Raw genomic sequence first — 25,029 nt, 5'->3', positions numbered from 1 at the left:
GGAAACTCCTTTTTCCTCCATTGTCTCTGATTTTGAAGGAGTGGAACAGGATGCTAACTGTCATGGAACTGCCTACCTAGTGACCCCAAATTAGCCCAACAGTTATTGCTTCGTTCTGCTAAAATGATGGGTGAGGAGATAGATTTCATTGCCATCTGTTGTTCTATCCCAGACAGTAGAAAAGAAAGTTGTCTATGCATCATTCTTTCTAAGCAGTGACATTCACATGCAGATTATCTAAACCCAGTCTACAATGCTAGGTACCTGGTGCAGAAACTACAGACTTTGTCTATCCAGCAGTATCAGGCATTACGATGTTTGATTGGTTTACCTCCACACAGAGAGTCAGGTTGAAATTACCATTGAAACCGTTCTAAAAATTTTTTGATCCACATGCTTGAGGACATGAGTCTTTCCAGTACCACAATTATGATGTACAGACTGCTTCTGCAAAGGCTCTTATTCCCTTACCCTTGATATGCTCCACAAGGTGGTCTTCTTGACAGCTTTGGTATCAAGTGCCTAGATCATTGAACTCTGCTCTCTTCGGCATGAGGACCTCATGAAAAGAAGATCTATTCCACGTCAGGACTCAGTATTACAGGTAAGACATTATGCCTGTTCCAGTCACTGTATAGGTTTACTTCTTATAACAACAAGCCACTCACGCTGCAAGGGCTGAGTATTATCTTATTTTCCATAAAAAAGGCAGACCCCCCACTTCCTCCTGAAGTTGCACAATGCCTGGAGGGTGGGCATCTTGTGGGGTTTCTCCAGAAGCATTTCTGTCCAAGAAGGGTGACATCAGAGATAGTGTTCCTTAAGCATTACTGCCATGAAATTGAGGAGGTTTAACTGCACTTTGTGTCAGTCCTACTCTGATTCTGTGGTACTTGAGATATTGCCAGAATATGTGGAGATGGTGATAATCTTCCTGGGATGATGTCAGTTGAAGTCATGGGTTGCCTCAAAGGAGATAAGAGGTTGATGTTCAAAGGAGGTTGAGAACCAAGGGCCACCTGAAGGAACTTGGTAGAGTCTGAAGCCTAGAAGAACAATTTGGTCATTGACTGATGGAATCCTGAACCTCGATGGTGCTGCCTATTAAATAGGTCTTCATCGGATACAGGAAGTAATAAGAACTACTTAAAATAGTTATCAACAGTTCAAATGACCAGTATTAGTTGATGTAAGTAATCACTTGCTTTGGATTAAGACATTACTTTAGGCTGTCCCTCTTCAGCTTCATTCTCTTCTTCTTTTAAGGTAGGTTGGGCAGTCTCCTCTTCCTTCATCATCTGATATCCAGGATCACCATTGTAAAATGTCAAGCCACTTCGTGACTTCTTCCCTAGATACCTGATGCCACCCCTTGATGAACGTGTGTGACGAAATATGAGTCTTGAGGCACTCAAAATCTGCTATGGTGTCTGATATTCAGCAACTTTTTCCAGCCATGAGCCAGTAAAGTATTTTGCTGTTTGTCTCCTTTACACACTTTAACCTAACATTGAATGGCAGTCAGAGGATCGATCTCTTTTATTTGGGAAATGGTCTTATCCCAGATGTCTTCATCATTTTCTGCAATAACTACCATGTTTCATATAAGTAACTCACCAAGTAATTACATAGCTAATGTATCTACCTCACGTGGCAACTGTTGGAATTTAGTGGTAGTGCTTCTTTTGATTTATGTAGGTGACAGCCCTGCCCACTATCGGGGAAAACAGAAACAACTCCGCCGCCATGATTCAATTTGTTTCTGCTGGCTGTGGTGTAAACAGTATGTGCCATTTGCAGCAGATTTTTAATTTTTTTTTAATTTTCCTGTAGTTCACATGTTTTGTGAAGTACAGTTGTTTTGTTCTGGTTGCGATCAGGCTATAGGCAATTTATTTTAGGCAGTTTTGATTAGTTTTCAGTAGATTACTTAGAATTACCAGTATGTCTGATTCAAGTAATTCGAGTGTTTGCTGTTGCAGCAAGTTAGGCTGCGTGAATAGGCTAACTAAAGTTTGTTATGATCCTCATACGATCTCTGCAAAGTGTAGGGGCAAGACTGTATGGTTGATAAGACCTGTAAAGAGTGTTCAGTGTGGGAGAATATACAGTGGAAGCTTCTAAGTCTCATTTAGATAAGTTAGAGATAGAAAGAGGAGAGTGGCTTCAAGAGCCGAAAAATGCTCTTGTAGTTTAGAGACTACACCAACACTTAGTTTAGAGGTTAGCCCTGTTACTCTCCCTTCTACTCCTAGTCCTGCTGTTTCTCCTACTCCTTGCCCTCTTACTGAACAGCTGTCTCCTCCCTTGCCTGGCTCCCATGCTGCCGATCCTAATGTCATCACCAGTCTCGAGTCTAGATTTGATAAGAAACACAACCTAGTAGTTAGTACTGTTGCTGATTTGGGGACTTCTCTTAAAGTGAGTATGGAGAAAGTGTTTTCAGAGAAAGTGCAAGGTGATAGTGCAGTGCAAGTAGAGGAGGTGGCTATCTGTCCCATCGGTACTCCTAGACCAAGATCCCTGTCCTACTCCCCAAACTTGGGAGAAGACATACCGAAAGTCCAAGGAAGGCTGATGGGGTTTGCCCATGGGTATTGTCCCCTCAGCTGCACCTGTTGCCCACTCCTAGGTGTTGGCAGACAGCCACTGGAAAGGCTTATTCAAGGATATCCATCCATTGTCCTCCAGCTCTTCAGACTACTGCGGTATGGACAGGAAATGCCGCAAATGATACCTGGAGTCTTCCCTACCCCTTAAGTGCCCTTCTCAATACCTTTGTCAGCATCCAGAATCTCTGCCTGTTAAGCAGTACAAGCAGACCCTGAGCAGTCCCAGACCATCTTGCAGTTACTCTATTGATCTTTCTGTTCCTGCCCCTGTCCATCAGTGTCCACCTGTATCTCCTGGGGACAGTCTGGAGACCTTATCATTCTTCATTTTTTACGTTCATATTTTAACACTGAATTTTACTAGTACAGTATGTTATCATTCACCTTTTCATTATCAGTCACATTATTAATTTATATATTTCATCTTCATCGCTGCGCTGAATAATCCTGATGGGTTCTGGCACTTGGTCTTCAAGACCTAAATCTCATAATCAATCAATTGTGCTCCTGAGCACCCACATCTGGCTCCCAAGAGCTCAGCGCCTGCTCCTAAGAGCCTGGTGCCGTTCCTGAGCACCTGGCAACTGCTCCTGAGGGCCCAGCGCCTGCTCCTGGGAACCCATTGCCTTTTTTGTCTTCTTCGAGGTTGCGGTCGGCTATGCCTCCTCCTGTTAGACCTCCAGCACTGTCTCCCTCGCCTTTGGACCCTGAGGAACCTGCTCTGGCACCCATTAAGTGGCACCTAGCCCAGATTATGGGCTTACTGAAGAAAGCTCCTTCCACTCCTAAGCCTGCTCAGGATGACCACCTGTCTCTGATTTCCTCGGAAAAAGAGATTGACCAAGAACCTGCTTCTCCTTCAGCATAAGATGCCCTACTGAAGTATTTGATGGCAAATTTTCCGTCCTTTTTTGTCCCAGCTGCCCCTTCCTTGCCTGCCCCGATGTTCTTAATGTGGAACCAGCCGGATGACAGGGCACACCTCCCCAAGATGGTCCTTTCAACCTCCTCTTAATAAGTCATTTAAGGAGATAGGAGACTGGCTTTCTGCCAAAAGAGAGCAGGGTAAAGCGTCTTTTTCATTTCCTCCTTCTCGTCTGGTTTGCAGGAGGTACTTGTCCTACGTGACTGGGGAAGCTCCTTCTTTGGGAGTTGCTGCCTCCTCCCAAGGGGATTTCTCCGCTCTAATTGACTCATCTCGTCGATCTGCTTTCTTGTCGGCCAAGGTCATGTTTTTGTCTGTAGAACTGGATCATGTAGTGAAGGGCATCTTCAAAGCTTTTGAAGACCTCAGTTTCCTTGATTGGGTTGTCGGTGCTCCAGATAAGAATCATCTCTTCCCTCAGGACACAATGAAAGAGATAGCCTCGGACTTGCAGAAGAAGATGATGCAAGACTTGCTGACCCAGTCTTCTAGACATCCCAAGGACTCATCTCCTTTTCAAGCTAGGACCACCTCCCCCCCCTCCAGCAACAGCCCGTTTGTGGAGGGAGATCTCAGACCTCATTAGGTCCCTAGCAAATGTCGTTTCATATCCTGGACCACCAAGAATTGCTCTTCCAAGCCAGTACAGAAGAAGTGAGACAGAAATCCCTCGTGCACCTGTGGGAGCCAGGCTTCTAGAGGTTTGGGAGAAGTGGCGGATAAGAGGAGCGGAGCCCTGGATTATCAATCTTTTGAAGGAGGGCTATGTCATTCCTTTCTTGGAGAGCCCCCCCCCCCACCAATTAGTCACCTCTCCCATCTCATTGACAGCATACTCGGTAGGCTCCGAGAGACATTCAACCCTATTGGAGGAAGTCTCCTCCCTCTTAAAGAAATGGGCCATAGAGGAGGTTCAGAACACCAGCTCGCCAAAGGCATCGGGGTTGGAGACCAGTCCTCGAGGTAAGCGCCTTCAATCAATTTGTCTTGAAGACAGCATTCAAGATGGAGACAAGCCAATCAGTCCTTGCATCCATTCACTAGGGTGACTGGATGGTAACCTTAGATATGCAAGATGCACATTTTCATATTCCCATCCATCCAAGTTCCAGAAAATATCTAAGGTTTGTCTTCCAAGACAAGGTTTACCAGTTTTGGGCTCTTTGCTTTGGCCTTTCAACAGGTCCTCAAGTGTTCACTCGAGTCCTCGCTCCTCTGTCGAAATGGCTCCACTTAGTAGGGATCAATGTCAGTCTTTACCTAGATGACTGGCTTCTTCGATCCCTGTTGAAGGACATGTGCATGGAGGACACACACAAGATTCTTCTTCTGACCCAGGAGCTGGGCCTTCTTACAAATCTCCAGAAGTCCCAGTTGACCCTTTTGCAAGAAATCCTCTATCTGGGGATGACACTGAACTCTTGGGCTTTTCGGACTTTTCCGTCCCCTAAGAGGATATCCAGCTTCCTTCTAACAGTCTGGGATTTTCTGGCCTCCATAGAGATGTTCATCAGACTGGGCAGATTACAGATGATAGTTCTGCAGTCTTACCTGAAGACCAACTGGAACAGGAAGACACAGCCAGACAGACAGTCGTGTTTCCTGCATTGTTGGCTGTTGGAAGGGAAGTCCCTTCATCCTCTGAACCCCGACCTACACCTCTGTTTAGATGCCTCAGACAAGAGATCTCCAGGACATGGACCCCAGAACAATATGGCAGTTCAGCTTGGTCTTCAGAATTTATCTCACCTGGTCCGCAACAAGACAGTCGTGGTGCATGCGGACAGTACCACACCTTAGTTAACATTTGCAAGCAAGGTGGCCCCCATTCCTTCTCTCTCTGCCAAGCCGCAAGAGAATTACTGCTGTGGGCAGACTAAAATCGAATGAATCTAATCACTCAAAATATCCAGGGAAAATTAAATGTGGTGGTGGATGAGCTGAGCCGTCAAAAGCAGGTCCTTCCCACCGAGTGGACCCTGGATCACCAAGTATGTCTAGACCTGTGGAAGTTGTGGGGCAAGCCACTGATAGGCCTGTTGGCCACCTCCAGGAACCGTCGTCTTCCTTTGTTTTGCCCGCCAGCCCCAGATCCTCATGCATGGGCCACGGACGCCATGCTACGAGATTGGGCGAATCTAGACCTGCACGCCTTCCTTCCCTTCAGCATGATCAGGGAGGTTTTGAACAAGTTCCAGGCACACCACAATGCGACCATGATCCTCATATCCCCATTTTGTCTCCTGAGGGAGTGGTTCCCAGACCTTCTATGTCTGTTGGTGGACTACCCAAGACTGCTTCCCCAAAAATTGTCGCTACTCAGAAAACCCCATTTCAGAAGACACCACCAAGAGTTGTCTGCTCTTGCCCTGACAGGCTTCAGACTGTCTGTAAGCTGGTCAGAGCGAAGGGTTTTTCAAGCAAAGCTACAGAGGCTATTGCAAAGTGCAGAAGAAAGTCTTCTAGCCTCGTCTATCAGCCCAAGTGGTCAGTTTTTCAACAGTGGTGCCACAACCGCAATGTCCCATCTTCTGACACCACTTTAACTCTATTGCAGATTTTCTCCTTTTTCTGAGGAATACCAGGAACTTGTCTTCCTCTAGCATTAAAGGTTATTAAACAATGCTTAGCTCAGTTTTCAAGCATAGAGGCCTGGATCTGTCATCGAGCACTGACATTAGAGACCTGATAAACTTGTTCGATGCGATGAAACAAAGAAAGGACAACGCTTTGGTTTTGTGGAATCTGGATGTGGTCCTGAAATGGCTGACAGGCCCATCATTTGAGCCCCTTTGTTATGCTTCTCTTTGGAATCTGAAGCATAAGACTCTCTTCCTCTTTGCTTTAGCTACGGCTAAGCACATCAATGAAATGCAAGCTATTGATAGGAGAGTGTGTTTCTCTCAAGGAGGTGCAGTTTGCTCCTTCACCTTAGGCTTTCTGGCCAAGAACGAGGACCTGTCCAAGCCCTGGCCTCTCGTTCATTTTCTGTTAAGAACTTATTGGATATTCTCAGTCCAGAGGAGGAAGAGAGATTGCTGTGTCCAGTCAGAACTCTGAGATACTACCTGAATAGGACAGAAAAGATCAGGGGTCCATCTAGTAATCTTTGGTGTTGAGTAAGGAACCCATCTCGTCCTCTGTCGAAGAATGCATTTTTGTTGTTCTGAAGGTATTTGATTAAAGAAGCACATTCCCAGATCCAGGAGGATTACCAAACTTTGAAGTGAGAGTCCATGATATCAGAGCGGTGTCTACTTTCTTGGCTTTTAGACATAGCATGTCCTTGACCTCCATTATCCAGTCTACCTACTGGAGGTGCAGGTCCACTTTTGCTTCTCACTACTTGAAGGAAGTAGAAACAGTGTTTAATGACTGAAGTACCTTGGGTCCGTTACTGGAGGCTGGCATGGTATTGGGTAAAGAATTATAGAAAGCACTCTTTTTCTCTTACTGTCTTTTTGTCTTGGTGTAGGGTTTTCAAGTTTTCGGGAGCGTGGGGGTACAAGGTACCTGGAGTATCCACCAGTCTTAGAGTGGATATGTTGGATTTGTTTACAAGTTTTTCAGAGTAGGTGACAGCATTGTCTGGTTTTTAATATTGGTACTACGCCCTGGGCAAGGGCACTGTCGAAACTTCAACAAGAGAAATTGTACTTTTCCGCAAGTTGTGGTATAGTTTTATGTGTTCTTTGTAAATTTACATAAAGTGGAAATGCGTATTATGTAGAAGAAGGGTATTATGTTTTGTTGTGTTTGTATTTAGTTGTGAAAAGCATTGTGTTTTGCTGCTTCGTGTATTTAATTGTAAATATACGTGTAATGGTGTTTAACTACTGGACATCGGTAGTTTGTTTGGTTGTTAGTCGAACGTTTGGTGGTGGTCAAAGAGTCCATGAAGTCAGTCTTGTCACAGCTCTGATGCAGTGTAGTTGTATCTAGCAGGGACTCAAGAAAAAGGAATGCAGCCATAGTGTTGGTGCCTTCAAGTCCACTTAAGTATACCTTTTCATCTTAAAGTTCCTTTAGGGAGATTTCTACTTGGAGATGTGCATATCTAAATGTAAGGAGTACTTCTTGGAGCGTGCTTTGGATGAGGGTTACGAAGTAGAGATTGTGCTCATGCTAATCTCACTCTAATTCAGGCTAGGAATGTTGAATGTGCCATTTGAATAACAGTAAGTTTATATAATTTATATTTCTTGGATTAATATACACAATGCAATGCAGTGTTTTAAGTGCAGTATGGAATATGAGTGAAGTAACCTGGGTGTCATAGTATAAGACTTAGTCTACGATTAGGTTAGTACATTTCAAACCGTTTAGGCTATACGATCAATTAACAATTTGAAATGCTGTACTTGTTATGAATGAATCGGAATAAATTGGTGCTGTGACCAGGATCACAGTGATTGGTTGTTATAACAGTGAATGGTATAGTTGGTGTTTATAAAATTTTAAGGATTGTTGTGATACTTGGTGACAAGGATAAAAACGTGACTGTCTGATGGTGGCGGCCATTTAGCCATTTAATTTGAAATAAAACCCCATGTTGTACATTGTACTGTATATATGTATATGTATAGTCAAGGCACATATATGTAATATAATCGGTATAGTGATCTACCATTGATTGATTTGAAGAGGTGTGGCCAAATTTTGAATATTATACTTGCTAATGTGGTATATATATTTTTTGGAGCTGGCAGTTTTAGTATTAAGAACTTATATATTTTGAAGCTGGTAAATTATAGGCTACCATGTCTGACATAGACAAATTAAAGAGTAGATTGCGGGGGAGAGGGGTTTTAAGTCTGTGATAACTAACTGGTCAAAAAAGGTTGAAACCACTATTGATACTGTTGATATTAATAGTACTTCTTCACTGAGAGACTCCTTGAGGGAATATTTGCAGATAATCCAGGAATTGGATAGTGAAATATTGGATCTAACAGATCCTGGAGGACAACCTGACCAAATTATGAATCAAGCTGAATATAGCTTAGAGGTAGGCACTGAAATTCATAGACTAAACTCCTCCATCACGAGTCTTCTAGCTGTAAGGGGTGAACCTAGTGCACTGATATTGCCCGTTGAAGCTAGTGTAAAGTTACCTAAATTAGACCTCAAACATTTCGATGGTGACGTATCGGAAAGGAATTCATTTTGGGAACTTTATGAAGTATCAGTACAGCGACGTACGGGTTTTGGGAGAATACAGAAGTTTTCCTATTTGAAGGGCCTGTTGGAAGGTGAGGTTCTGGAACTGATACCTGGTTTTAGATAAGGTGGTGATAAATATTTGCAAGCAGTGAATTTGTTAAAAGAAACCTATGGCAGAAAAGATGAAATCTAGTTATGTTTAGTTAGAAAACTCTTCCAAACTGAGACTCCCAAGGCAGCTGCAGAATCGCTACAAGGTTTCAAAGCAAAATTTAAATGCTGCATAAGATCATTGGAAAGTGAACAGCTGGAATTGAGTGAATTGTATACCATCTTGCTCTACACCAAACTACATAGTAGTGTAAGTGAAATAATAAAACGAAGGTGTAGAGAAGATTGGCTTAAATTTGACATCTTTAAAAAATATCTTGAAGAAGAAATACACAATTTGAGGGCTTTTCCACAGACTGAACCAGTAAAAGCTAACACATTAACAAATGTATCTGCTTTCGCAGTAGAACAAGGGCAATCTGTGAGACCGAAAAAAAAACATTGGTAGGGCCTAAGGAAATATAAACAAAGCCAAGGTAAACCAAGGTAAAGGATGTGCAATGTGCAGAGGCAATCATATATGGACACGTTGCAAATCCCATGTAACCAGAGGAGGGAAGATAGAATGACTCAGAACTCCTGGGCTTGTGTTTCATATGTGCATCCAATAAACACTTCAGTTCCAGCTGTGACAGGCAAGGTTGTAACAAAGGCTGCACTGTTAGACATCATAGTGCTATACGCAATTGAAACAACCAAATAAATCTAAGGTAGGTGGGGTACAAGATGGAACATTCTTTGACGAATACGGGACAGGGAAATAAGACGACTAGGAAGTCGATCTTACCTACAGCCACAATAACCCTAAAGGATAAAAAAGGTCGCATTGTGTGAAAAAGAGGGTTGTTAGATACCTGTGCCGAGAGATCATTTATAAAGAAATCTGCTCTTGAGGGACTCCACTATAAAAGCAAGGGAGTTGAAAACATATCATTGAGAGGGTATTTAACTACTACACCAGTTAAGGAATATGAAATGGTGAACATCACTATACCTCACTGGGGTAGATTAAAAATATGGATTGTATAGTGGTAGACAAGCTACCAGAATATATAAAGAAATTTGACGCTAAGAAAACTTAAGGTTGTTGTGTAGAATGAAAATCAGCTAAAGATTTTGATCTACCCATAGAGAAACAATCGCCTTTAGAATTGTTAATAGTGGTTAACAATATGTACAACATTTTACATCCAGGGTTTAGGAAATTTGAAAATTTAGTATTTCTACCAACCATATTTGGTTACATGGAAACTAGAACATGTAGTTCTCCTCCCACCAAGGAAACTCATGTTTCCATTTTAAAACTGGCAGTGGAAACTGACAACATAGTTACGGCTAAAGGGGCTACTCATTCAAAGGATCCAAGGAAAGATCTTGAAACTCTATGGAGTTTAGATCATTTAGGTAGACTTCATTGAGATAATGGAACAAGAACGGAAAGTATTGGAGAATTTTGAGAGTACTATAACTTATTCTGAAATTGACAAACATTATGTTGTGGAGTTGATTTGGAAAGGCAATAAAAGGAGATTAACCTTCAACTTTGGGTTGGCTTTGAATAGATTAAAGCAACAGTGTGTCAAGTTTCGGAAGGACACTCAGTATCTAGAACACTACCAGAAAATCCTGAAGGATCAGGTGGGTAGGAGATTCATAGAGAGAGTGGAATATTTCAAAACAGAGGAAGACTGTCATTTCTTGGCACATCATGATGTTAAAAGGGACAGTGCAACAACCCCTATTAGGATAGCATTTGACTGTTCTGTCAGACAAGGGAAAAGTGGGTTAAGTTTGAACAATTGTTTGTGGACAGGACCACATATAAAAGCTGACCTGCTCAAAGTTCTGCTGCAGTTTAAAACAAAATTGTTTGCCTCTATTAGTGATATAGAAAAACATTTTTAATGGTGTAACTCAGGGAAGAAGATAAAAACTACATTATACTAGGTTTTTATGGTTGGAAGATCCAACAGACCCTAACAGTAAATCATTGGTGTGTAGGTTTCGAGTTGTTTTATTTGGAGCTACATGTTCTCCCTTTCTGCTGAATGCAGTTCCTTGTTGGACGAGTCAGCTAGCACTACAGTATTAGGCCTGAGTTTGAGTCTCCGGCTGGCCAATGAAGAATTAGAGGAATTCTGGTGATAGAAATTCATTTCTTGGTATAATGTGAATCTGTAGGTCCCTTTGCTAGGTAAACAATTGGTTCTTAGTCACGTAAAATAAGTCTAATCCTTCGGGCCAGCCCTAGGAGAGCTGTTAATCAGCTCAGTGATCTGGTTAAACTAAGGTATACTTACCTTTTCTGCTGAATGCAACAGTTAAGAAACACCTATCTATTGTAGAAGGTGATGTAGAAAGGATAAAAAGAGAACCATATTTAGATAACTTGCAGTTCACTAGCAATGATGATAATGAACTGGTAAATTTTTTCTTTGAAGCAAATAAGATATTTGCATAGGCACATTTATATCTGAAAGAATAGACGTGTAATAATGACTCGTTGCAAACTATTGCTATAGCATATGGGATTAGTGCCAGAGAACAAACAACTCATAAGGTCTTAGGTCTGAACTGGGACAAAGAGAAAGATACCTTGACATTACATCGGACTAAGAGATAAATAAGTCAACCAGAGTAAGAGAGAGGTGTTGAGAACTGTTGCACAGATTTACTATCCATTAGGAGTACCTCTACCTGTTACTATTAGGGCAAGGATATACCTGCAGAATTTGTGGAAGCAACAACTGGATTGGGATGAACAACTCCCAGACCCATTACAGAATCAATGGGTTGAGTTATCCAAAGACTTGGAAAAATGTCTTGATATTTCCTTTCCTAGAAATACTAGCCTAGGAGAGGGGGACTCCTTACACCTATTCTGTGACGCCAGTGAGTTAGCATATGGTTGTGTAGCCTATAGAGTTAAGAACGAAAACTCTTATTTAATGATGGCAAAGGCAAGAGTAGTGCCCATTAAAGAATTAGCTGTTCCAAAACTTGAGTTGATGGCATTGTTGCTAGCAGCAAGAATGGCCAAATTTATTAAAGAATCCTTTGAGAAGGATGAATTTGTAGAACTGTTCATTTGGTCGGACAGCAAAGTCGGCCTAAGTTGGCTAGTATCGAAAAGTGTTCTCCCTGTGTTTGTGAAAAATAGAGTACAGGAAATAAACTTTAATTCCAGAGGCGGTCTTGTCCTATGTGCCTACAGATGATAATCCCAGTGACTGGTTGACACATGGGAAAAGGACAGAAATGATCTTGGATAGTTCTTTCTGGTGGGAGGGACCCCCTTGGTTAAAAAATTCCTCTAGGCCAATAGATAGGTCATGGGTTGGTGGATCACTTGTGCAGGGTGTGGAAGAGAACATTTTGGTCAATACTGTGGGGGACAGCCTTAATGGTAATACCCACTTGCTGAATTGGGAGAGATTCAGCAAGATTAAAAAGGTCTGTAAGGCCACAGCATTGTGAGTTGACCTTGGAAGAACTCCAAGAGGCAAAGAATAAGACTATTGCCCTCGTACAAAAGGAATTTTTTCCAAGAGGAATACAAGAGTTTGATGAAGGGGTAAGAAAACCTAAACTAGGTCTCATACAGCAGTTGAATCTTTACCTGGACAATGGGGTAATAAGGTGTAAGGGTAGACTAGAACATGCACAGTTACCCGCACTAAGTTTCCTGTACTATTGCCGAAGTGTTGCTGTGTTACTCGAGTAATTATCAAAGAACATCATGATGCTAATGCTCATTTGGGTGTAAATGCAACTGTGGCGAGTGTCAGACAGGAGTTCTGGATCCCACAGATAAGGCAACTTACTAAGAGTGTATTACACCATTGTGTTATTTGTAGGAGAACGCAGGGGAGGCCGTATAGGCCCAATATAGTTCCTCCATTAACTGAGTGTAGGTCGCAGTGTAAGCATCCTTTTAATACCACAGGCGTGGACTACACCGGCACATTATGGGTTAAGGGAAAAGGACAGAGCCCTGAGAAGGCTTATACAGGCAGTCCCCGGTTTATGTCGGGTTCCATTCCTACGCCGCGTCGTAAGCTGAAAATCGTCGTAAACTGAAAAATCTTTGAAAATCGTCAAAATTCCTAAGAAAACCTTACTTTTAATGCTTTGGGTGCATTGAAAATTATGTTAAATTTTGATTATTTTGCCATTTTGGAGCCACATTTCTTCCATCGGAGCAGCGTAGTAAGCATCGTAACCCCAGAACATGCGTCGTAAACCGGGAAATAATTTCTGATGAATAGATTTGAAAAGCGTCGTAACCTCAGAATGTCGTAAGCCGAACCTGTCGTAACCTGGGGACTGCCTTTATCATCCTATTTATGTGCCCAATAACCAGAGGCATACATGTGGAGCTATTTAATAACCAGTCCTGTGACTCATTCCTCATGAGTTTTAGAAAATTCTGCAGGAGAAGAGGTTTCCCAGCAGTCATGTTGAGTGACAACGCCACCACGTTTGTAGCGGCATTAGAATATCTTAAGACCATGTAAGAGAGACCCATTGAGTAGGAATGATGCATGGCTCTTCACCCAGGATAGGGGAAGTAGTCCTCATTCATGACGAGGGGCCAAGGAGTAAGTGGAAGTTGGGCTAAGTGGTTGAGCTACATACGGGGAGAGACAAGGTCCCAAGAATGGCTACTCTAAGAATGGCCCATAGCTAGCTCATGAGACCTGTAATTAGGTTTTACCCCTTAGAGCTGTGGCAGGAGAAAAGGGAAGTTAATCCTGCGACAGAAGACATTCATTCAAGCACCCTCCTGAGCAGAAGGACTGCTCAAATAGCTGCAGACGCCAGAAGGGCATTGATAAGAACAGGACTATTGTAAATAACATAGGCACAAGTTTTCCTTGCGGGGGAATATGCCGAAACTTCGACAAGAGAGATTGTACTTTTCCGCAAGTTGTGGTACAGTTTTATGTATTCTTTCTAGATTTACGTAAAGTGGAAATGCGTATTATGTAGAAGAAGGATATTATGTTTTGTTGTGTTTTGCTGTTTCGTGTATTTAATTGTAAATATACGTGTAATGGTGCTTAACTACCGGACATGGGTAGTTGTTTGGTTGTTAGTCGAACGTTTGGTGGTGGCCAAAGAGTCCATGAAGTCAGTCTTGTCACAGCTCTGATGCAGTGTAGTTGTATCCAGCAGGGACTCAAGAAAAAAGAATGCAGCCATAGTTGTCGGTGCCTTCAAGTCCACTTAAGTATACCTTTTCATCTTAAAGTTCCTTTAGGGAGATTTCTTCTTGGATATATGCATATCTAAATGTAAGGAGTACTTCTTGGAGTGTGCTTTGGATGAGGGTTACGAAGTAGAGATTGTGCTCATGCCAATCTCATTCTAATTCAGGCTAGGAATATCGAATGCGCCAATTGAACTAACGGTCAGTTTATATCCTTTATGTCTTGGATTAATATACACAATGCAATGCAGTGTATAAGTGCAATATGGAATATGAGAGTAATGAAGTAACCTGGGTGTCATAGTATAAGACTCAGGCTGCAATTAGGTTAGTACATTTCAAACCGTTTAGGCTATACGATATAAGACTCGGGCTGCAATTAGGTTAGTACATTTCAAACCGTTTAGGCTATACGATCACTTTACGATCTGAAATGCTTTACTTGTTCTGAATGAATCGGAATAGGCACCTTGTTGTATGCTTTGTTAGCCATCGGGCATATCCTCCTTTACAAAGCTCAATGGCCAGGCCACTATAGGTTAAGATGAGCACCAACCAGAGACAGTATTCACCTACAGTAGCTATTTTACCGGGTAAGGAAACAACAAGCATTGCATGCAGTGCTGGCAGGCTTTGCCTATGTTAGACTCATTATCATGCTTTAATGTTTTGTAGTAGACTATGTCCATCTATCCCACCTCCATTCAATGTGGGATTTAACTATTTCAGCTATATAATCACTTGGTAAGTTACTTATATGAAAATGACATTTTTCACAGTAAAGTTTTATCTATGCTTACCAAGCAATTACAGAATCAAAGCCAACCCTCCTCCCCTCTGAGGGCACAAACAGATTGAATCATGTTGGCCAATTTGTTCCTGTTTTCCCCAATAGTGAGCAGGGCTGTCACTTACAAAAAAAAAACAAAAGAAGCGTTACCACTGAATTAAAAAAGTTGCCCCGCCAGGTAGATACATTAGCTATGTAATTACTTGGTAAGTATATATAAAGCTTAATTTTATTATGAAAATGTCATTTTTGTTCAAGGAGCTTCAATTTGTACCTCATCTGACTGGATGAGACAGTGTATGTGAATATATAAAATAATATTTCATGGTTCAAAATGAAATCACAGTAAAAAACTGAAGTGAAATGCAAAAATGTGTATGAAATGGGGATTAATGGCACGGAGTTGAACACGATTTTGGTGAACAGAATTCTGTAAAGCAATTTTCACACAAAAATATCTAGAAGTAATATTGAACTGCAGCAGAATGTGTGGTAGGTACCTCCAAATACCAGGGGAAGGTCTGACTCATGTCTGAATATTGCTTCTTTGTGTCAATTGAAATTCAAAGGTTTACATTTCCACATAAACCAAGAATGACATTACCAATGAGAAATGAATGCTAAGATTAACAGTTCTTCTCGGATATTGCAATGAATGGTCTTAAGAAATGTCGTTGGCCCATGAAATAACACAGTTTATATATTGATGTAGGATTTATATTTTCATTTGATTGTGACATTGTCAGATAGATTTCGAGTGTCATGTGGATACTTTTCATTTTTCAGGATGTTAACACTTGCTTGCACACTGTATCAGCCTGGAAAGGCTTTGCATATGTTGTGAGAGAATTTTAGCCATTGATTTCAAGCATTTCTGATCTTAATCTATGAAATAGTTTTTTGCATGATTAGATTGATATCCTCTTGATTCTGATGAAGTTTTTAGTTTTAATTTATGTTTTCATTTGTTATGTCACTTTATAAAGATTGATTAACTACAGTATTGTGTATTCATCACATGTCCATTTGCCCAGCTATTCGAGTATATCGTCAGCTTGGTGATGTTGGGATGGTGTGGTCACTGCAAAGCCTTAATGACATTGAAGATCCTTTGCTACTGTCAGGACACTTGGCCATGTACCTTGGTGACTTTAACACTGCTCAGGTTTGTGCTTTAAAAAGATTTGCAAAAGTGAAAGATAATGTAATGCATATTGTTTTAGTTTTCAGGTAGTGTTGTTTATTTTGAAAATTTAGCCCTATCTGAAGCTACCTAAGCTTGAAATTGAAATATAAAATATCTTTAAAAAAATATAAGATATCTTTAAAAAATTTTTATTCGGCAAGTTGTAAAACTTCTGCCTCTGTTTTATAAATTATTTGAAGTTTAGAAGTCAGTAGGATTCAGCTATTATTTTATTCAAGTTTTATCATGAAGATGGTCATGAAAAAATTGGTTTTGATCTTGCAGGACTTATATTTAAGATCAAGCACACCAGTTGCAGCTTTAGAAATGCGACGTGACTTGCTTCACTGGGATCAGTCACTACATCTGGCTAAAAAATTGGCTCCTGATCAAATTCCCTACATATCCCGAGAATATGCCCAGCAGCTGGAGTTCATGTATGAAATTGCCTTTTGTTTTCAGTGCCTGTGTAATGTGAAATTATCTTGATGTAGCCAAATTATTACTACTCTCTTGAGTCACATGGACTGATGTATATTCTTAATACTCTTCACATTTCAGTCATATTTTTCCTTAATTATTTCATACATTGAATTTCAGTGGAGATTATCCTGGTGCTCTTACACATTATGAGCGTGGAATAGTAAACAATGAAGGTTCAGATGAGCATAACTTAGCATGCAAAGCAGGTATTGCCCGAACTGCACTACGGTGTGGAGACATTAGACGTGGGGTGAACATTGCTGCAGAAATGAACAATCGTTTATTGAAACGGGAATGTGCTGAAATTCTGGAAAACAAAAAGGTATGTTGTAATTGAAAGGAGCTGTATGTTATTATAGAGTCCAGACTCTCTTTGTTACAAGTAGAGCTCACTAATTGTGCATCCACTAGAGTCTCTCCTTAACAGACTCTTTGGTTGAGGATGTTCATTAGTAGAAAATGTTGTAGAGCTTTATTAGGTATACTTCAGGTTTTGGTAATATCGACCCCATTAATGAAGTTTTACACCTAATAAAGTTAACAAAGTAGAAAAGCAAAATAACAGGCCATTTGTGTAAAAACAAATTATGTAAAAACACATTATTAAAACTTTGAATGTAAGGCAGTCCCCGCTTAGCAGAGGCATCGGTTAATGGCATTCTGTTTTATGGGGCTTGGCTGACGATGTTGTTAATCAGATTTTCGGCGCTGGTAAATGGGTTATTGGCATCGGTAGGCGATTTATCAGTGTCAGTAGTGGTTTATCAGTATCGGTAAGCGATTTTTGGCGTCAAGAAGAACCTTTGGTAGTGTTGGTTCTCAGAGAAGGATACTTTGCACCTTTTGTTATATTGTTACCTTTATCAACTTCCTGATATCCTTCTCTCCATGCTCCTCACACAGAAGTTCAGAGTTGGGAGGGGTAGAGTAGGCAGTTGTTATGCAATGAGGCCATCAAGCTATGGGCATTTCCAGTCTCAACAAATTTATTCATATTACTTCCATTTTGATGAGTCATTCAGTATGGCCTTGGTAGCCTTTCAGAAGGGCAAAGGATGTTTTTTTTATTGACATGTAGAAAATGTACTTCGACATCTTGGTACACCTTCTGACGAAGAAAAGTATTCTTCTGTGTGTTGGAGTTTTTGGTAGAACTAAGTAGTAGTTCCTCGGCGGCGACTACCTTCTAACTTGACTTTTTCTACAGTTTTTTGGTTGCTAATTATGGATTTACCTTCAATTTTTGTCGGACAAATGTAATTAACGTGTAATTAACCCCCTGAAGTCCATCCAACAAGGGGTTTCCATAAGCAATCTTAACGAGACAGAGCACAGGTACGTCTGTTTTGAATGGTTCATATCCTGTCCGGGAAGTGTAATAGCTTGTTAACATATGGATAACCCCCCCGCCCCCCGGGCCAGTACTAAACACGGCGAAGGGACATTCCAATTGGCCCAACAACAAACAAATGCACCGCCAGCATCAGAACCCCTAAGAGTGTAGAATAAACCAGTTTCCGAGGTAAAAACAGGCGCGGAGCTAATACTTAGAATTACCAAGTTTTTAACAGGATGGATTCATCTGCTTGGTATCAGAGTAATTCTCTCATTTTTGGACAACTGGTTTGTTCTTACCAATTTGTTTCTGACGACCTTGTGGATGAAGAATTATGCTTTATGTCTATCCTCAGAGCTGGGCATTTTGATTAATATTGACTAATCTATGCTTTTCCAGTCCAGTCATTTGTTTATCTGGGGATGAAGATTAGCCCTCTTTTTTTGTTTTTTTTCTAACAGAGAGATAGATAGACAATTTTCTACCACTTTTGAGAACTTTAGTGGGTTAGCCTGTAGACCTCAAGAACCTTTACACTGTCCTCAGATGTCTCGGAGGTAGATTGGGGTCATTCTGAGAAACATTTGCTGTCAGGGAGTTGGAAGGTAAACAACCTACATCTTTTGATAGTTTGGAATGGTCTTACGCAAAGCAGAACATCTAGTCAGAGACAACACGATTGTAGTCTTTTCTGGCAATACAAGCTCTCAATTCTTACATAAGACAACAAGAAGACACAAATCAAGAGATTTGTTCAGGTTAGCAAAGAAACTTCCTTCTCCTTTGGACAGAGCCCAGCAACATCATTCCTTTTCCTTGTTTTGTCCTAGGGAAAAAATTTTTTATTGAAGATCAACTCGGCAGAAAAGGGCAAGGTCTAAAGTCAGATAGTCTCCTCTTCCTCAGGTTTGCCAGAAGGCATGGAACCTTTAGGGAGACCCAAACACCAATCTATTCACGACTGCCCAAAACACTGCTCTTCCAGTTTACTGCCCTACATGCCAGGATCCTCAGGCATGGGCGGTTGATGCCTTCCTTTAGATTGGTCAAATGTAGACCTTTATGTTTTTCCTCTGTTTGCTGTTTTTAGGAAATACTCAACAAGTTGTGAGCTTTGCAGAACACAAGGATGATTTTGATAGCTCATTGGTGGCTCCAAAGGGAATGGCTCCCCTAACTTCCTTTCCCGGTGGCAGATGGTCCTCGTCTTCTTCCACTCAGGAAAGATCTTTTCAGACAGTCTTATTTGAGAAGATTCCATCTAACCTCCACATGCTTCATCTGACTGCATGGGGATTGTGTTTGTCTGTTACTAGCTAAGGGCATTTATAGAATGGCCAAGGAAGCAATCCTTAAGTCTAAAAGGCCCTCCACTGTTCAACTTGTGTATCAGCAACAGTGGTCAGTTTATTGATCTTGGTACTTGTCTAGAGTGATATCCAGCACCTGTTCACTAGATAGCCTGATTTAAGTTCTCCCACTATCTCAGGTATGCAAAGCAGATTTCTCTCACAGCAGTGAAAGAATATTGCTTTACATTGCATTCAGTTCTGCATCTTGCTGACTGGAATATTGCTCACGATTTAAAGTTTGAAGGGGTTTCCTACTTTTTGTGCTGGAAATTTCAATCGTCCTATCATGGTTTATGATGAAATTTAGATGTAGTCCTCCAGATTTTAACATAACCTCAGTTTGAGCCTTTTGATAAGGCATCACATAAGAACTTTAAAGGCACTTTCCTTGTATCTCTTAGTGCAGCAAAGTGTGTTAGTGAGCTTCAAGCCCTTTCTTGCATGTGGGCTTTGTTCTAGTGGCAACCTCTCTCTCTCTTCTTCCATTGCTTAGAGAAAAGATACAGAAGTGAATGCCATTCTCAGATTTGTGACAGTGCCTAATTTAACTGCTGTGGTAGACAATGCTGAAGTGGCTGCCTTATGTCTAGTTAGAACTCTTAAGGGCTTATATTAGTGAGCTTCAAGCTCTTTCTTGCATGTGGGCAACCTCTCTCTTTTCTTTCATTGCTTAGAGAAAAGATTAGAAGTGAAAGCCCTTCTCAGTTTTGTGAGAGTGCTTAATTTAACTGCTTTGGTAGGCAATGGAGAAGTAGCTGTCTTATGTCCAGTTAGAACTCTTAAGGGTTTACCTGGACAGACATACAGTAAACCTTTAAGAGGAGGAGTTAAGCATTTCTCTGTGGTGTTAGGAGACCAAACACTCCTTTTTCCAAGAATGCTAAAGTCAATGCAACTTTTTCCAAGAATGCTTAAGTCATTGTACACAGAGTTGGTTCCTGAGCTTTTACTGTTTTTGAAAATACAGTAGACCCCACATTTTTGCGGGGATACGTTCCAGAACCCACTGTGGAAATGCAAAATCTGCAGAAATGCAAAATCCCTCTAAAAACGCTTATAACTGCCAAATACCCGGTACCCCTTAAACTAAATGCGTATAACTGCATATTTTAATAGTTCACTGCCTAATTTAATAGTTCAAACAAAAATATATCGTAAATTGTCGTACTACAACAATTTAACCCTTAAACGCCGAGCCTCTATTTACAAAAACGTCTCCCGTATGCCGGCGGTGTTCGGTGAGTTAGCGCCGAAGCGGAAAAAAAGTTTTTTTCAAAAAATCACAGCACGCTTAGTTTTTAAGATTAAGAGTTCATTTTTGGCTCCTTTTTTTGTCATTGCCTGAAGTTTAGTATGCAACCATCAGAAATGAAAAAAAATATCATCATATATAAATATTGGAATATATGACAGCGAAAAAAAAACTCATATAATTGTATACAAATCACGCTGTAAGCACAACGGTTAAAGCTAATGAGTTAATTTTTTTTAGTTGTATTGTACACTAAATTGCGATGAATTTGGTATATAACAAATTGTAAAACGATCAAAGCAACACAGAGAAAATATTATCACAAAATGATGCATGAATTAAGTAACGCATGGACGTAAAAAAGTTTTTCAAAAAATTCACCATAAATCGAAATATTGTGCTAGACTTCCCGTTTGTTGAAAAATGAAGCTAATTGATTGAATATTACTAGACTGTAAGTGTTTTAGCTTACAATTGCAGTTTTTCGACCATTTCGGTCGAGTTAAAGTTGACCGAAAGTCGAATTTTTTCTGTTTATTGTGATTTATATGAAAATATTTCAAAATTGATAAAAGCTACAACCATGAGTTATTTTCTGTTGTATTGTACATGAAATTGCGCACATTTTCATATATAAAAATTTATGTAACGACTAATATAAAACGGTGCAAATATTACGACAATGAGACGAAAGAATTTCTGAGATGTTCGGCCGAGTTACCACGCAGACGCAAGGAAAATGTATTTTTAAAAAATTCACCATAAATCAAAATATTGTGCTAGAGACTTCCAATTTATTGCAAAATGAAGGTAAACGATTGAATATTACTAGAATGTAAGAGTTTTAGCTTACTATTGCGTTTTTTTTACCATTTCAGTCGAGTTAAAGTTGACCGAAGGTTGAAATTTTGGCAGTTATCGTGATTTATGTGAAAATATTTCAAAACTGATAAAAGCTACAACCATGAGCTATCTTCTGTTGTATTCTACATGAAATTGCACACATTTTCATATATAAAAGTTTATATAACGACTAATGTGAAACGATGCAAACATTACGACAACGTGTTTAAAGAATTTCCGAGATGTTAGGCCGAGTTACGCGACAGACATAAGGAAAAAGTTTTTTTTTCAGAAATTCACCATAAATCGAAATATTGTGCTAGAGACTTCCAGTTTGTTGCAAAATGAAGGTACATGATTGAATACAGTATTACTAGAATGTAAGAGTTTTAGCTTATAATTGCGTTTTTTTTACCATTTCGGTCGAGTTAAAGTTGACTGAAGCTTGAAATTTTGGCAGTTATCGTGATTTATATGAAAATATTTCAAAACTGATAAAAGCTACAACCATGAGTTATTTTCTGTTGTATTCTACATGAAATTGCACACATTTCCATATGTAAAACTTTATGTAACGACTAATATAAAACAGTGCAAACATTACAACAACGTGACGTAAAAGAATTTCTTGTGAAATGTAAGAGTTTTGATGTGGGCGGACGTATGAAAAGGAAAAAGTGATTTTTTTCAAAAATTCACCATAAATCGAAATATTGTGCTAGAGACTTCCAATTGGTTGCAAAATGAAGGTAAATGATTGAATATTACTAGAATATAAGAGTTTTAGCTTACAATTGCGTTTTTTGACCATTTCCAGTCGAGTCAAAGTTGACCGAAGGTTGAAACTGTTTTTGGCAGTTATCGTGATTTATATGAAAATATTTCAAAACTGATAAAAGCTACAACCATGATTTATTTTCTGTTGTATTTTACATGAAATTATGCACATTTTCATATATAAAACTTTATGTAACACCCCCTTCTTGCTAATATAGAACAGTGCAAAAATTACAACAAAATGACGAAAGAATTTTGAAATTTTCTGCCGAGTTACTGATCCGCATTTTTTTATAAAATGTAGGCGTAAGAAAAAGTTTTTTTAAAAAATTCACCATAAATCGAAATATTGTGCTAGAGACTTCCAGTTTGTTGCAAAATGAAGGTACATGATTGAATATTACTAGAATGTAAGAGTTTTAATACAATTGGGTTTTTCGACCACTTCGGTCGATAAGTCAAAGTTGACCGAAGGTTGAAATTTTTGTAGTCGGCGTGAAAAATGGTACGTCCACTTGGCACACCCACTTTCCAACAGACAATTTTAGTCAACGTATGATACGTCCAGTAGGCGTTTAAGGGTTAATATCATTTCAAACAAAAAATACACCCCAAACTATCGTCCCAAAACACCCAAAGTCATCTTACATTACCCTCCTACAACTGTTACTCTCAAATGCTTATCACTGCTTATTTTAATAGTTCATTAACCAGCTTGGCATTTCAAACAAAAATATACCTTAAACTATCATCCCAAAACACCCCTATATCATTTCAAAATCATCTTACAACATTATGTACCTGCCTACAACTGTTACTCTTAAGTATCTCCTATAATTCAGACATGCTCATTTTGTTTTGCTTAACATAGCTTTGCGCATTGTCTACTGTACTGTGCATAATGTACGTACATTTTATTGATATTTTGCTGTGTTGTAAGATGATTGTGAAATTATATTTACTGGACGGTACATATTATAGGGGGTACTTAAGAGTAACAGTTGTAGGTGGGCACGTGATGTTGTAAGATGACTTTGAAATGATATTGGGGTGTTTTGGGATGATAGTTTAAGGTATATTTTTGTTTGAAATGTCAAGTTGGTTAATGAACTGTTAAAATAGGCACATCTAAAATACGTGGGTAGTTTAGAATGACAGGACACGTTCCTCCAAACCAGGACCCACTAAGACATGGTGGCCAGACGGGATTAATGATGAATCACCTGGGTAGACTGCATAGAGTGGGCCATGAGACATGGTTCATAGGTTGTAAACCAGCGACAGTCTGGACCTTGTAAACAAAAGGTCCTCACTTCCACGTGTGTGTGAGCGCTGGAATTCAAGGTACATTGTCAGAGAAATTTTTATAGCCGTGCCGAATAATTGTGCAGTGTATGTTGTTCGAACCCAAAGTTTATATTTCAAAGGGGGAAACTGTACCAAGGTACGTGACTGAATACGTGTCGTGCAGATTCAGTCATTCCGGAAAATGCAGTGATACGTTCTGTTCATGTCAAACCCTAGGATCATATAGATGAAATGAAGCCCTAACAATAAGCGGTTATTTAAGGAAGACGCTGTGCCATCTCTTCATTTGGCAAATGGTGTTTAAACTCTTTGCATATGTACATGAATAAAAAATTAATATGTCAAATTAATATATATACATACAGTGCATGTATGTAAATGCATTGTGTATAAATACAAAATCTATTATTCTTTTCGCAGTTGATGTATTCAATGCAATAAATGGAATGGCGCTCATAGAGGGAACATGTAATAAAACCTTGTCATGTAGACAGTCGGAAGTTTATGTATCAGTTGAGGTGATAGATTTTTTGCAAAAATCTCAGTATACTGTATTTCATAATTCGGTATCTTAACCTTGCTAAGAATTCAAAAAAAATTCGAGAAAATTTAAACCTCCAGAAGTAAAATGAGGAAATGTATATAGTTAAATATTCAGCTCTATTGCTCATAAAAACAGGTTACATGAGGACAAATTTCTTTCATTTACTGAACATTTGAGGTATTCTGGGTAACCTTCATTCCAGTTTACGTCATTTTTGTCTAAGATGTTGTTTAAAACAATACAAAGATATATGTTAAGTACTTGAAGCTCTTACCCTTGTCTACCAGTGCAAAAAATTAACTTTCAATTTTGACATACGATGCCATATATTTTAACAAAATAACCGACCCTGTCAAATAATGGGGTAACTGGTAGACTGCCATTAAAATAAAGTTAATCAAAACTGAAACTATTAATGCAAGTACGAGGAAGATGGTCGAACGTTCTGTTGTATCGTTGCGTCAGTACCCATGCAGTGTGTCCTACCAGTGATGAGCCCATGTGATGTCATTGTCTGGCCGACCTGCCTTAGTAGGTCCTGCTCCAAACAGAATGCAAAGTTTGTTATGTCATGTTAGTATTTTCATGATTATGAACAAATACATTTATGATAAAAAAATGATTTAGTACAGTAAGTTCTTGGTTTATGTTGTACTGTACTCGACCTAGTCGTTTTGTGGTTAGTCCTTACCATCTCCCATAAATTTATTAAAAAATTCTTGTCTCTCTCTCTCTCTCTCTCTCTCTCTTTCTCTCTCTCTCTCTCTCTCTCTCTCTCTCTCTCTCTCACATACATGCACACACATATACACACACACACAGTATACATATCCTTTAATGAAAAAAAACACAGCAAAATATCCATAAAACGTTATTTCACTTACAGAACCCATTTATGCTGTATTAATTTATTGACGTAAGAACCTTAAAAATATTTAAAATCCGAATTTCATACGTAGGCAACTCAAAACCACAAGTAGCAAGTTCGACGACAGAATCTCAGTTCTCTCTCTCTCTCTCTCTCTCTCTCTCTCTCTCTCTCTCTCTCTCTCTCTCTCTCTCTCTCTCTCTCTCTCTGTCTACCGTATATCAGTACTGTATACTGCACATATCCTTTAATGAAATATCAATTACT

General features: G+C 39.7%; 1 protein-coding gene across 1 annotated transcript in view; it reads left to right on the top strand.

Annotated features, from left to right (window-relative positions):
* Positions 1–25,029, top strand: part of Oseg6 (intraflagellar transport protein Oseg6) — a 458,610-nt gene that overhangs the window by 319,356 nt on the left and 114,225 nt on the right. The window contains 3 exon segments of the mRNA XM_067096238.1: positions 15,848–15,978; positions 16,285–16,436; positions 16,600–16,808. Coding sequence (XP_066952339.1) covers positions 15,848–15,978; positions 16,285–16,436; positions 16,600–16,808 — 492 coding nt within the window.

Source organism: Macrobrachium rosenbergii, chromosome 52 (assembly GCF_040412425.1).
Source record: "Macrobrachium rosenbergii isolate ZJJX-2024 chromosome 52, ASM4041242v1, whole genome shotgun sequence".
Classification (NCBI taxonomy): Eukaryota; Metazoa; Arthropoda; class Malacostraca; order Decapoda; family Palaemonidae; genus Macrobrachium; species Macrobrachium rosenbergii.
This window is presented reverse-complemented; position numbering and strand designations above follow the sequence as displayed.